Source organism: Antrostomus carolinensis, unplaced genomic scaffold, assembly GCF_000700745.2.
Source record: "Antrostomus carolinensis isolate BGI_N321 unplaced genomic scaffold, ASM70074v2 scaffold20459, whole genome shotgun sequence".
Taxonomy (NCBI): Eukaryota; Metazoa; Chordata; class Aves; order Caprimulgiformes; family Caprimulgidae; genus Antrostomus; species Antrostomus carolinensis.
In genome coordinates this window covers 16,089-29,120 of record NW_010336667.1, presented here as the reverse complement: position 1 = coordinate 29,120, position 13,032 = coordinate 16,089, and the positions used below count along the sequence as shown (strand labels likewise).

At 37.5% G+C, this 13,032-nt stretch overlaps 1 protein-coding gene across 1 annotated transcript in view; it reads left to right on the top strand.

Moving 5' to 3' along the window:
* Window positions 1-13,032, top strand: part of LOC104530384 (early endosome antigen 1) — a gene marked incomplete at both ends in the record, with an annotated part of 41,938 nt that overhangs the window by 13,662 nt on the left and 15,244 nt on the right. Inside the window, 7 exons of the mRNA XM_029086723.1 lie at window positions 330-457; window positions 4,278-4,332; window positions 4,452-4,517; window positions 5,344-5,383; window positions 6,233-6,340; window positions 6,427-6,548; window positions 8,221-8,376. Coding sequence (XP_028942556.1) covers window positions 330-457; window positions 4,278-4,332; window positions 4,452-4,517; window positions 5,344-5,383; window positions 6,233-6,340; window positions 6,427-6,548; window positions 8,221-8,376 — 675 coding nt within the window. The remainder of the gene's footprint in view (window positions 1-329; window positions 458-4,277; window positions 4,333-4,451; window positions 4,518-5,343; window positions 5,384-6,232; window positions 6,341-6,426; window positions 6,549-8,220; window positions 8,377-13,032) is intronic.

Here is a 13,032-nt window from a genome sequence, read left to right as displayed (position 1 = left end):
GTTCTTTTCTTTGAGGGGGGAAGAAATTGCAGAGCAATCCTTCTGAAGTGACTCTTTATTTTTCTACATAAGGGTTTTGTTGCTAGTATCTAATGCCACTGGGGAAAAAAAACCACTGAATAATGCAATATGACTTTTGTAGGCATTTTCTAACTTTTTAATTGCCAAAACTGTTATCAGAGCATGAAATAATTAGTATGGATCTTAACAATTGTATCTGCTACCTTTTAGATGTGCAAACAAAATCTAGAATTCTGTGTAAAAATAAGATAGAAAAAAAAAATTTTACTTCTCACCTCTTTTTTTTTTCATTTTCCTTTTTGTAATAGGGCTTTATTTGTCCTCTCTGTATGAAGTCTCATGGATCAGCTGAAGAGCTGTTCAAGCACTATGAAGCAGTTCATAATTCTGGCATTGATTCAACTCATGGAGGGGAAGGTCATCTGTCACCGGAAAGGTGCAACAGTACTCACTTGTGCATGTGCTTTTGTGTCAATGTTGAGCTGCTTCTAATTACACTGAAGGCTGTATTAATTTGAACATGTAATTATGTAGTCAAGTATTTAAATGTTCATGCCCCATTTTCAACTACAATTAAAAAACAGCTTGAAACTTAAATTGCCTGATACTGATCTGACAATAATTGAAAATCAGATACCCATGTTTATATTGTTAAGTAAATCACCTGTTTCTCATGCAGCTGACAATGCAATATTACACACTGGAATGATTTTTAGGAGTGTGGCAGAAAAGATGCAGGTTCCTCCTAATTTCCAACATAGAACTGAAATTTCATCTTTTGAGTGTGGGGGAGGACAACCCTGAAGATAGAGAAGAAACCTGATTTTGTCCCTGGGTAGTTAGAGTACTTACTGGGTAATTATAACATCAATACTTGCCTAAATAAGTTCCCATATTACCTAGTTTTTGTAAAATCTGAGAAGTTTCTGTCTGTGTCGCTGATTCTCCTTCAGTGTTCCAGAAACTCCATGCTGATCTTCAGAAACCTTCTCTAATTTATTTTATTTACTGTTTGGTCAGAACTGTATTGTTAAATATATTCCTAGGAAACATATCAGGTTTTATTTTCAGGAGCAGTGGTATATAGCAGGGACTGATAATATTAAACCTTCTCTAGAAAAGTTTAACTGAGTAGTCTGTCTGTGTTGAAGTAATCCCTCATGTTGGTTTTGGGGAGATTTTTCTTAGGGGTAAAATTTACCTAGGTTTCCTTTTGCTTCCTGCTAGTTCTTTTTCTGTTCAGTATTTATTTTGGACTGTTATAAATAAGAGTAGATGCTGCTGTTTTGTCACACTCCCCCAAACGCTCTTGGTTTGTACTCAGCAGTGTCAGAGCGCGCAGCTGCCCGTGGCCTCTATTCAGCAAACAGGTACACACCACACAACCCTGTGTGTGGGTGGTCACCTGCTAACAGAGCTGGCTTCTGCCAGTGCTGGGAAGTAGATGGTTCAAATGTTTTGTCACTAGTAGAAATGTGACCCCAAATTATAAATAATTACATTGAAAGAAATACATGTATTTATGTAACTAACTCAAGAGAGTGTGGTTCTTTGAGTGTGGAAGGCAACATATTTCAGTTGTTATCCGAAAGAAGACGTGTATCTCCCCAGTGTTGTGCAGAGCTGGCAAGCCAGTAACAGCCAGCAGTAGCAGAAGTCGTGTCTTCATGCATGGACGAGCCCTTCCTTGTGGATAGCTGCCTTCTCTCCCAGCTGCTGCAACAAAAGAAATAAAAAATAGGGCTTTGTATAGGAGAAAGTGGTAGGGTACTAGTGGAGTTATATTGGGTGTCCTATGTGCACCTTTATTCAAGAGTGAGTATTTCTTCTCTGTCTGATTTAAGCCTTTTCAGAGTGATATAATTTAGGCCTGAAATTACACTCTTAGTAGAATAATAGCCTTCACATGGGAGAATTATTGGTCATAACTATATTGTTTATATAGTTTATGAAAGATTTATTTTTATGCCTGCAAGTTTCCAATGTCAACCAGATGTTGGCTGGTGAAATTTATTTGTTTTTTTCCTGGGTCCCGACAGTTTAAGGAGTAGTGGTTTTGTTTTCTCTCATGTAATTGAAAAAGTGGACAAGGTCAGGGAGTTTGGATGGAGTGAAGGGAGTCTGGTGAGAGCTGTTGTGTAACACATGAGCTATTTCTTCCTATTAGTGTGGCATTCTTTAATGTTTCTCAGTTGCATGCTTGCTTGAGAAAATTCTCATTCAACATAAACATGTTTTTCCAAAACTTGAAATACTGCATTAAGGAAATACCACAGCCTACAGCAGGGAGCTGCTCTGTAAGTGGTCTAGTAGTGAAGCTTGCATGTAATTCATAGGACCGAGGTTGGAGGTGAAATTCCCTATTTAGTTAATAGAGAAAGCTAGGTACTATGCATTATATTTGTAATTCTTCCCCCCACCCTCCCAATAAACTACCATAATTAAGTACCAAGAGCAAATCATGTACCTCTCCCCAGTGAGGCTCAGATGTGCTGAAAGGAGGAAGGGTTTCTAACAGGACTAGCAGAAAGGGAGATTTGGTGAGATTGCAGTAAGAAAAACAAAGTTACACTGTCTACAGTGATCCCTTACACTTTTTTCCCCCCAATTAATTTTCTACTGGTCAGTTAAACTGAATTTAGATTTAATCTTAAATCTGTCAAGCCAAATGGTGTTGGGAATATTGAAGCAAGTACTGTAGAAGGGTTCTTACATTACAGACTCTCTCTCTCCCTCTTTTTCTCCTTTCCTCCTTCCCCTCAAACTGTTTTTGTACAGCTCAAAACCTTTTATCTGCTACAAAGACCAGAGCATCTTAAGTGCTTTAGTATTGCAAATCTGGTATATGTTCAGGCCCAACTTCAATATAGTTAACTGTTTTACCGGCCTGAGATTTCATTTGTAATATAAATAATATTTTCATTTATAATCTCAGGTGTGAATATTAGCTGATTTACTTACTAATAGTGGTAAGAAAGCTGCTTCCTCTTCTCCACCCACAACCAATGAATAGGTTTTGGATTACAGCTACACCTGTCTCCATAAAGTTGCAGTTGTGAACCTCCAGTGAATGTCTCACACAGGCAGAATAATGTGTAAATAGCAGAAAATCTTCCTTTGAAAAAAATTAGCCTCCCAGTATCCCATGTTTGTTTTGTGATTAAAATTGATTCACCTTGGAGTTCTTGCTTCACTGGTTCAAATGCATGTGTGTTTCACTTGCTTCTTGATGACCCTGACCTGATGTTAATATGCTGATATAGCTTGAATCTATTCCTTCCCAGTTTAACTGGGAATAGCTAAGAATTTAGCCAGAATAGCTTGCTTTGGTGTTGTTTTTCTCCCAAGTATAAGATAATTTTAAAGGACATCTGTGGGAAAGGGGATGATGCAGCACAGCAGCAATAAAATTGTATGGTGTAAAACTGAAAGCATTTGTACGCATATTCTGTGTACTCCTCAGTGTTGCTACTGTGCAAACAAAAATAAAGGCTATGTTTACATTATTCTAATGACCTGTGTATTCTAGATTTGGAGTGGCTGTATCTCAGTAATGCAACATTATCCTTACATGTATAGTTGTGCAATTCTGTAAGGAGACCCACAATTTAGAAGGATGCTGTCTGAGTCAATTAGTAACAATTGTAGCCTTGGATCTTGTCTTCTTGCGTGGCTGGAGGCTTGAGCACAAAACTTAAGAATTTTAAATCCCAAGGCTTTAAACATTCAGACTATTAAGTGTGGGGCATCCCAAATTGCTGTGTGGATGAAAAATTATGTAACTGCATATTTCAGGAGGAGTAAGATAGCATGCTGTCTCTTAGCAGTATTCCTTTACATGATATAGGAAGTGAAGGAGAATAGACTCGTCCCTTTCATAAAAAGGCATGCAAAATAGTAAAATGTCCCAGTGCACAGCTTTGCCATTCTGAACTGATGTGGTTGAGCTGATGCACTGATTTAGATTTACATTCTGTTTTCATGAGACTTTTTGCATATCTTTTTTTTTACTTATCCAATTAATATGATTAGCATTTTTCAAGTGATGTGCAAAGTGAACTAGTAAGTATCTATTAATCCGGTTTGTTCCAAGTTTCAAAAAATCTAGAAATATGTATTTATAATTACTTAAGTTATATTTATGTAGTACATGGCTATCATTGCAGTTATTTAATACACATTATAACCTGTATGTAATTGACAAAATATAACCACTACGTATTCATTTTCTCCACTCCGTGGATGTATTTATTCAGAGATGAAGTATCACTGCTCCGACAAGAAGTCCAAGACTTGCAGGCTTCACTGAAGGTAGGAAATGTATTTTACTTGCACTTGGTTCTTTGTTTCAAATTGCAAAGTGTTCCACTGTCTTAAGCAATCAAATTTACAGTTCTCTCCCCCATCTCTTCCCACCCCCCACCCCCTAGGAGGAGAGATGGTATTCAGAAGAGCTGAAGAAAGAACTAGAGAAATTGCAGGGGCAGCGGCAGCAAGTAATTGCTTTAAAATACTTGAAGCAGGTTTATCATCAGCATTGACATTGAAGATTAATACCTTTTTTGTAAGGCACGTGGCCTGATTTAGTTAGTTCCATAATTTGAATATTGATGTGTTCTTGAAAAGAAAGCTAGTTATCTCTCCACAACGTAAATATATATATAAATCTAAAGAACAAAGTCAGAATAGATAATGATTCTTCCATACTACTCAGTACAAGGTCAGTTCAGATTTTTCCTTCCATTGGGCTTATTCAGAACTCTAAAGAATCAAATATGGTGTTTCATCTGTTATGAGAAAGGGCGACGGGGTCTTTCTTGTAAAAACTTCTGGAGAGCAGTGGTGTGATTTCACAGATGTCCAGATGAGCTGAACAAACAAGGCAAGGCAAATTATGGTGTGTTGTGCCCTAAGGAAGCTCTCACTTCTTTTACTGCTATGAGCTACTTAGATACTGGATTGTTAAAAACCTCAGAAACTGCTTTCTGATGGAGTGCCTTCTCAGAACATGTTTAATGATGTCTGTAACCTGTGTTTTTAGGGCAGCTTTCAATGTTGAGGAAAGGGAGGGGGAGGGGATTGTTACTGGAGTCTTGCAAATCTGAAAGCCTGATAGTGTAGTGATACATGAAATGGAAAATCTTCTTAGCCTTTTCCGTTCTTCCAAATATAACTGTTTGAAATCAGGTATTTTTATACTGCTGTGCAGTATTTGAGCACAAAAGTCTTAATATCCCTGTCTTCTCCAAAAATGGGATGAACTTTGGAAGTAATACTTTTTCTTCCTACTGTCTAATGATGCATTTATTCTGTTTTCTTAAGGATTCTAAGTCTGATGGATTGACAATGGCTACATCTACAGGTGGCTAACATTTTATTATATTAATTTCTGCACTGTTCTGGAATTTCTGAAATTTTTTTCAGTGTAGCTTTTAGGTTTATGAAAAAGCACTTTTGGTAAATTAAAGAGCTAGAAAACTGGCATGGTACAATTACTGAAAAAAAAGTTCATTGTACATGCTTAAGATGGATAGTTTGTGATAGCTGTAGTCTGGGGAAATGTTCTATAGGCTCGGGTGTTGTAGTTTCTAGAAGTGAGACAGGAGTTCTGACTCTGACTACTTCTCATGAGTAGTTTTGAACGTGTTTTTAATAATTTCCTATATTCAAGTATTCACTACAAGTCTTTTGCTGAGAAAGACAGTGATTGTTGATACTTAAACTATAGCATTTGTCAGTGCTGGTTTTATTTAGTGTTTTTCTGTACTCATTGCTAGCAGAGAAAACAATGAATTTTTTGTTTTTTTGTTTTGCAGACCAATAATTTTTGCTCTATGTTTTTCTCCATGGGGCACTCATTGAATAAAATTTTCCTTATGTGCGCATAAAGTATCTGACTGATCATGACTGAAGAGCTTTGAATTGCAGTTTGTGGTTCGGGGCTCAGCAGCATGTCACAGTGATGTGAAGGTCTATTTGTGACTGGTGGAAACCAGTATGTACGTAATCCTGCAGAGTACTCAACTAGTGACAGGTTCCAGCATCGTGCTTGTAGATATTTGACTTCAGTAAAGTTGTTTACTATGCTAAGCTAATTGGATGTTAAGTGATCTTAGATTACTTATTTACCTACTGTGGTTCATTATGGGCATGAGTAACTATATTGTCCTAGCTCTTCCAGAAAATAATACTGTTCTTCTTATGGAAATAGAATCATTAGAACGGCAACTAGAAGAGATCCAAGTAGAAAATTTTAACATTAAGCAAATGAAAGACTTATTTGAGCAAAAAGCAGCACAACTGGCCACTGAAATTGCGGGTAAGTATATTAACGTGAGGTCTGGTTCTGTTCTCTGCCTGTGCAACTTGTGCAAGTGATCATTTATTCAACTTCCTTCTTACTAGATCTTAAATCAAAGTATGATGAAGAAGTCAGCCTTCGGGATGGTGCAGAACAGAAAGTGACAAACCTGACACAAGAACTGCAGAAGGAGAGAAGTATAGTGGAAGACTTAAAGACAGAGCTGGTATTCACATCACACTAACGTGTTTGTTATTTTCAGTTCAAGGGAGGAATATGCGCAAATGCAATTTTAAAGCAGTCAGACTCTGTTGAACTTTGAGACGTCTGCTTGTGGGCTGAAAAAGTTCAGAACACTACTGTTTCTGATCTGTTTCACTGACCTACATTTTCAGCATTTTTCCAGTGAGGAAATATGTGTTGTTTATGACTTATATATTCAAATTTACCCTATATTATATTGTAGTGTGCTTGTTTGATGCACTACACTTCAGCAGTTTTGAAGGGAATTAGATGTGCTGTGCAGACCTGTACTTAGAGCATGCCATTGCGGACTTCCACAGCTGTCTTTAGATCACCCTTTTTCCATGAGGTGTTATGCTCTGACTGTCTCTGGACAGCCACATTCGTAAGAAGTGCTCAGAGAGGTGTTTTGTGACATGGTGGCTGAAAGGCTGGCAGCTATCATCACCGTGCCTGAGTTAATGTAGTGCCTCTTGCACTTGGCTGATAATACAGATGTGTGTATTTTCCAGGGTTTTGGCTCCTGGTGACTTTTATATACAGCCATGGCTGCAGGGAACAATCCCAGTGACTCAGTAGTCATGCTGCTTCCAAAGCAGTACTGAAGGTGACTTCTTAGCTTCTTGTTTGTCTTCATTCCTCCATTCAACCACTGCTTAGACTCTGGAGGAAAGTAGGATTTGTTTATTCCCGTTCTTCCCTGTAGTTAGCTGCCCTGAAGGGCTCATGAGTCCTGCTTGACCCTGCCCAGCCACTGGACCTGTCCATTCCTCTCATTTGGTTAGTTGTTTCTTGTCCTTCCCTCTGCACCCTTTTCCCTGTACCTTTTATCTTCTAGATGCCAGCACTCTTTTTCTCTACTTTCTTTGGTGTCCGGTATTGCCTTTCCCCTCCCCTCCATAGCTTTTCACTTTGAGGGACAATATGGTGCTTTAGATGTAATTACCAACAGATTTTACCTATGGGTCTTGTATGAGGCATATCTGACAGTACCTTCAAGACTTTTCCTTAAGCTACCCTTTTTTGATAGTTCTTGTGGTTTTCTGAAATAGTTCTTGAAGACAGAGACAGTGTCATTATAAAAGTCTGTGTAGTACTGCAGTGTTATGTGTCTCAGTCCTGAGAAGGGCTTGTGAGTATTGCAGCAGTAGAGTATATACAGTAATTCCTTCTGTAGAGTAGTAGAGTCAATACAGCCTGCTTCTCAGGGAATTGTGAGCTCAGATAAATTTTCTGTGTGGATTCCCTGTCACTTCAGTGTTTTATCCCAGGAAAGGTCTTCCTCCTGTATCTAACCATCTACCAACATGAAAATTACAGAAATGTAATCTTTGAGACCTTATCCCATTCGTCAGATTTGGTTGAAATCAATCAACAAGTTTGAAGTTTAGTAAGCAAGACAACAACCAGCCATTAAATCCCATTTCTTTGGGAATTATACATACTTTTCTGAGTTTTGGGGGTTTTTGGGGATTTTTTTTGTTTGTTTTTTTGTAGCATCTTTTTTTTAGTTTTGTTTTTTTTCAACAGCTGTAATACTGTATATGTCACCTTGTCTATAAATAGACAATTTGGAAGATTTTTAGAGATTAAATTGACAGTGGAAGCATTTCTGCCAACAACGTGTTACTCATTGTTACTCTTCTACTTTTCAGCTACAAAGGCCTGGTGTGGAAGATGTGGCTGTCCTGAAAAAGGAGCTGGTTCAAGTTCAAACACTGATGGACAAAATGACTCTGGAACGTGAGAGAGAATCTGAAAAGCTAAAAGATGAGTGCAAGCACTTACAAGCAGAGCAGGCTAACTCAGAGGTAATAGTCATACCTAAAGATGTGTGTATTAACTTTGTCATAATTTTTGTATGAAAATGGAAAATATTAATTCTTCATAATGAAAAAGCCTCTTTCGTAACAGAATCTTCTAACTTATCTAGTAGACATGTTTCTTCATTACAGTAAATTGTGTAATTCTGTCAATATCCGCTCTCCAAAAGCCCTCATGCTTTTAATCGCAAAACCTTTCCTTGGCATAAGGAGTTATTAAAAGAATCCAGTAGCAGAAGAAAAAAACCTCCTAACAGAGCTGTACTCTTTCTGTACTCTCTGGGAAAGAGAAATAGAGCAGTTCTTGCATGATTCAAAGAATCGTTTCACTTAGTGGGCTACATGCAGATTAAAACCAGTTGTTACCGAAAATGATGTGTTGATGTGTCTGAAAATGGATGCGAAAGTGTTAAAATATATAAAAAGAAATTATTAATACAAAGTAGATAATTTGAATATTCTTATAGGATATAAGATAGGATATATCAGATGTCTGTATAATTTTGAACTTACACAAGATTTAAAAATTTCAGTGGATATTGTAAAATGGTTTTCATTTTTGTTTTTTCTAATTTTTTTTGTCAAGTGGGAAGCCTTTTTACACCTATTATTTATTGTAGGAATATTTTGTATATAAGGTACAAATCTGTTCTGCACACCTATCACCCCAATCTACTGCACAATGGCCTCCAAGTGTTGCCTGTTATCCACCAGAGCAGAAAGTAGGTGAGTGCCAGGCCTCACCATGTCTTAAGGTCAAGATGTCTGGATGTTACCTGTAGTCTGTTTCCAGGCAACATCACCTTAGTTTTCCTCTTTTTGTTGCTGCAGTCTAAAGTAGAAAATAAAATCTATTGTTCAGGGCAGTTAATGACAGAACAAGGGGAAATGGCTTTAAGCTGAAAGAGGGTAGGTTTAGATTAGATATTAGGAAGGAATTATTTCCTGTGAGGGTGGTGAGACACTGGAACAGGTTGCCCAGAAAAGCTGTGGATGCCCCCTCCCTGGAAGTGTTGAAGGCCAGGCTGGATGAGGCTTTGAGCAACCTGGTCTAGTGGAAGGTGTCCCTGGTCCTGGCAGGTGGCTTTGAACTAGATGATCTTTAAGGTCCCTTCCAACCCAAACCATTCTATGATTCTATGTTAGTTTTATGGTTTTATTTTAAGGTTTTTTTCTCCAAATTTTCCTGTATTTCAGTTTCTTAAATTCATCCTATTTAAAAGGGACCTCACTGTCTACTGGAGGCTCCAAAATATGCTGATTTCTTTAGAAGTATTTTGGGAAGGCTTGCTTCTGCTTTGGTTGAGTTGGTGGAAGAAGTTTGAATTGCCGGTGGGAGATCTGTAAATATTAGCCCTTTTTTGTTGTTATTGCATATAGGATTGATGACAACTCCATGTTTAAGGAAGGAAAACTGAATGCTTCTCTCATAGCAAATACTGAGTTTTCTTGATTTTAATTCCTCTGCTTGTGCACCTGTGAATACTTCCACTTCCATGCAAGATGGAGGAAAAGGGATCCAACAGCTCTGACTTGGATCTTTAAGAGGGAACCTTACTCCTTGAACTGTCTCAGATCCCTCCTGGCTAAAACCTGTTTGATGTTGATTACCATGACAGTGAGGGAAATCTCTGGCAGAGATAATGGCAAGAAATCAGACTAAAAGTACAGTATCACCAAAAAGGCTTTTGTCTAACATATAATTTTTTCTACTCAGGAGTTGGTAAATCCATACCTGCAGAAGAATTCTCTTACTGAGTGTTGTTGCATCTCACTACTGGGCTGATTGATATAGTTTTACTAATGAATGGCTTGGCAATGTAACAATCTTCACTGAAGACTGCCAGTGGTGTTTGAGACCTTTTAACTTTGCCCTCTCCTTTTTGTATTGTCCCCCACCAATGCAGCAGTGCCAGCAAAACTTGTTAATGTAGACCTGTGGTCCCTAGTGAACTGGGGTCCTTGCAGAATTCCCCAGCTTACATGAGAGAATGCCTAGAGTTTCTGTAGGACTCATAGTATCCTCTGTCCTGTTGAGATTTGTGGATGTGAAGGATTCCTGACATTTTCTTATTTTAGGGTTTCATGTGCCCTAGATTTCAGAACTGCAGTTTTAACTTTCTATTTCTTCATTTGCACTGCTGGGCTTTAGAGAAGTGCTGCCCGGCATTATTCTAAACTCCTTAGGGCTTTCCCTCCCACCTCCTCCTCCTAGCAGATATGTTGAGCTCCAGGAATTGTACAAGGGTACAGTATTGTACTAAACATGAATCTACCATTGTTTTCAAGTTAAAATTATGTATGCCAAGAGCTTCATCGGATGTGAAAAAAGGAATATCACAGTTGGAGTTATGAATATAATGTGGTTAAGTGTCCATGTAAGTTACTGCATAATTGTAATTTGGTTTTAACTGTGAGATCCCACAAGTATGCTGCAGAATCTAAATTCCATTTCAAAGTACTGTCTCTGTAGCCGTTTGTGGTTTGGAATATTAGTTTTCATGTGAAGATAAAAAGACATGGTGACATGGACATAACAAAAATCTTTCATCTTAAAACATTCTCACAGAAGCATGAATTGCTCCTGTTCCCTCAAATTAGATATGTTTGAGTTTTGACTTAACTAACCATTTTAAAATGTAGCTTTAAAGTGCAGCCTTTAACAGGAAGGAAGACAAGTGAAGTTTTTTTCAGTCCTCCTGGAGATAATGGCAGGTGGGAGAAAAGGCTGCATGATACCCCTAACTGTTACTATGTGTTCATATAAGAAGTCTTAGACATATGGAAATATTCTAAACTACATTACAGCAATTATAATAATATCAGATGTCTGTGTAGTATCATCAGTATGTGGTCTGAACCAGAGAAGACCAGGTTGCTGCATGGCAGAACATGGTAAGCTGTGGCAGTCTGGTTCTTCTCAGAAATGTTACTGCCTTGTCTGCTGAATTCCAGCTGTGGCAACAATACCCCAAGACATGTTTGAAATAAAAGCTTTTCTGTTGATGTCAAGTGACGGATCAGACTCTTTAAAAAAATTACTCAAAGTCATTGTGGTGAAAACTTTTCTACTTTTCTTAAAAAAACACAGTTGTGAAAAGTGTTAGCCATAAGAAAACAAGAAATGGAAGTCCTTCATTGACAGAATGGCTACAGTCTTGACCATAAAATTTTGGCCATGTTTCTTCTCAGATTTGCTCTTTAAGACAACTTCAAGGGCTGAAAGAGTAAAGTGGTTCTTATGCCTTCCTTGGCTATTTTGCTAAGCTGGATGAGGATGCATATATTAATATTGGTTTCTAAAGTGAGATGTCTTTAAAATGTTAGATTTATGATATGAGTGATGAGAATAACAAAGATAATATTAACCCTTTATGAGTGTCTTCAAATGCTGCAGGAGGAGGATGTGAAGAAAAGTGTAGCTCTGCAATTGTCACTTAAATGTATTCATTGTTGTCCTTTTTTTTTTGTTGGGTGTTTGTGCCTTACTTGCATCTGAATCTCTGGTGTCTAGATATTTCAGATGAGTGTTCATTCTGAGATACTCCTTCCATGTTTAGTTTCTCACTGTAGTGGCTGCTGCATAGTAAACACCTTACGAAAACAGCTGCACTGCTGTGAAGCTAAGCATCTCTATGAATCTCTGCAGATTGGGATTTGTTTCAATATCTGATAAATCTTCATAAAATACAGTGCCTAGATTTGATTGTTGAGTGCCCACAGAATAAGATTAGTAGGTTAAATTATGGGTAAATTTAATAAAGCCGGGCCTGGTTTTTTTCCCCCATTAAGCAAAGTCATTAAAAACACTGTAATATTTGAAAACAAATTTGAAGAATTGTGTCTGCTAACAGCTTTTGTGACTGCTTATTTCTGTCTTTCATCCATCCATTTTATTTTTCTGCTTTCTAATGGAGACACTTAAATTTGAGGTAAATTTTTTTGAAAGCTTTTTATTCTTATAGTAGACTTCTGTTGTATCAAGATAATTTCAAGAGGTTGTTAAACAGATGCATTCTTGTTTGCTTATTGGTTCATTAGTCATACAGACACATCAGCCAGTCAATATCACAAATGAATATTCATCCATGATATATTTCCATGTTAAGAATGAAATGTGGGACTGGCTTATTGAATTGTGAATGAGAGAAGTGTATCTTTATGCATATAAATTACAGTTCTGGTTGAGAGGCTGTGGTGGTGTCCTTAGCAAGATTCTGCATGTTTTCTACATTATATTTTCTCAGAGGTAAAATATCCGTACTCTGTTTTCTGAGAACATTATGTATTCTTTTTCTGCCAAAGACAGATCCCCGGATGTGTTTTAGCTAAAAGCTCTTTAATGAAACAGCCTTGTAAAGCACAGCATTACAGAAAGTCAGAATTAATGATTATACGTAGTCATATAATGTGTTAATGTGTTCCTTTTGGTCTTCCTTTTTCGGTAGGAAGGTGGTAAATAGTATGTTTATTGTCTGCTACTTCTGTTCTACTGCTTTATTTCATTCTTGAATCCAATATTTATACCTTTGTGCTGAAATCTGTGGTTATGAGAACAATAGGAAAGAAGATTTCTTTAAAAAGGTCACTATTATATAGTGTATTCAAAGTGAGTGTGTTCATACACAGCATGCTTTAAGGCAG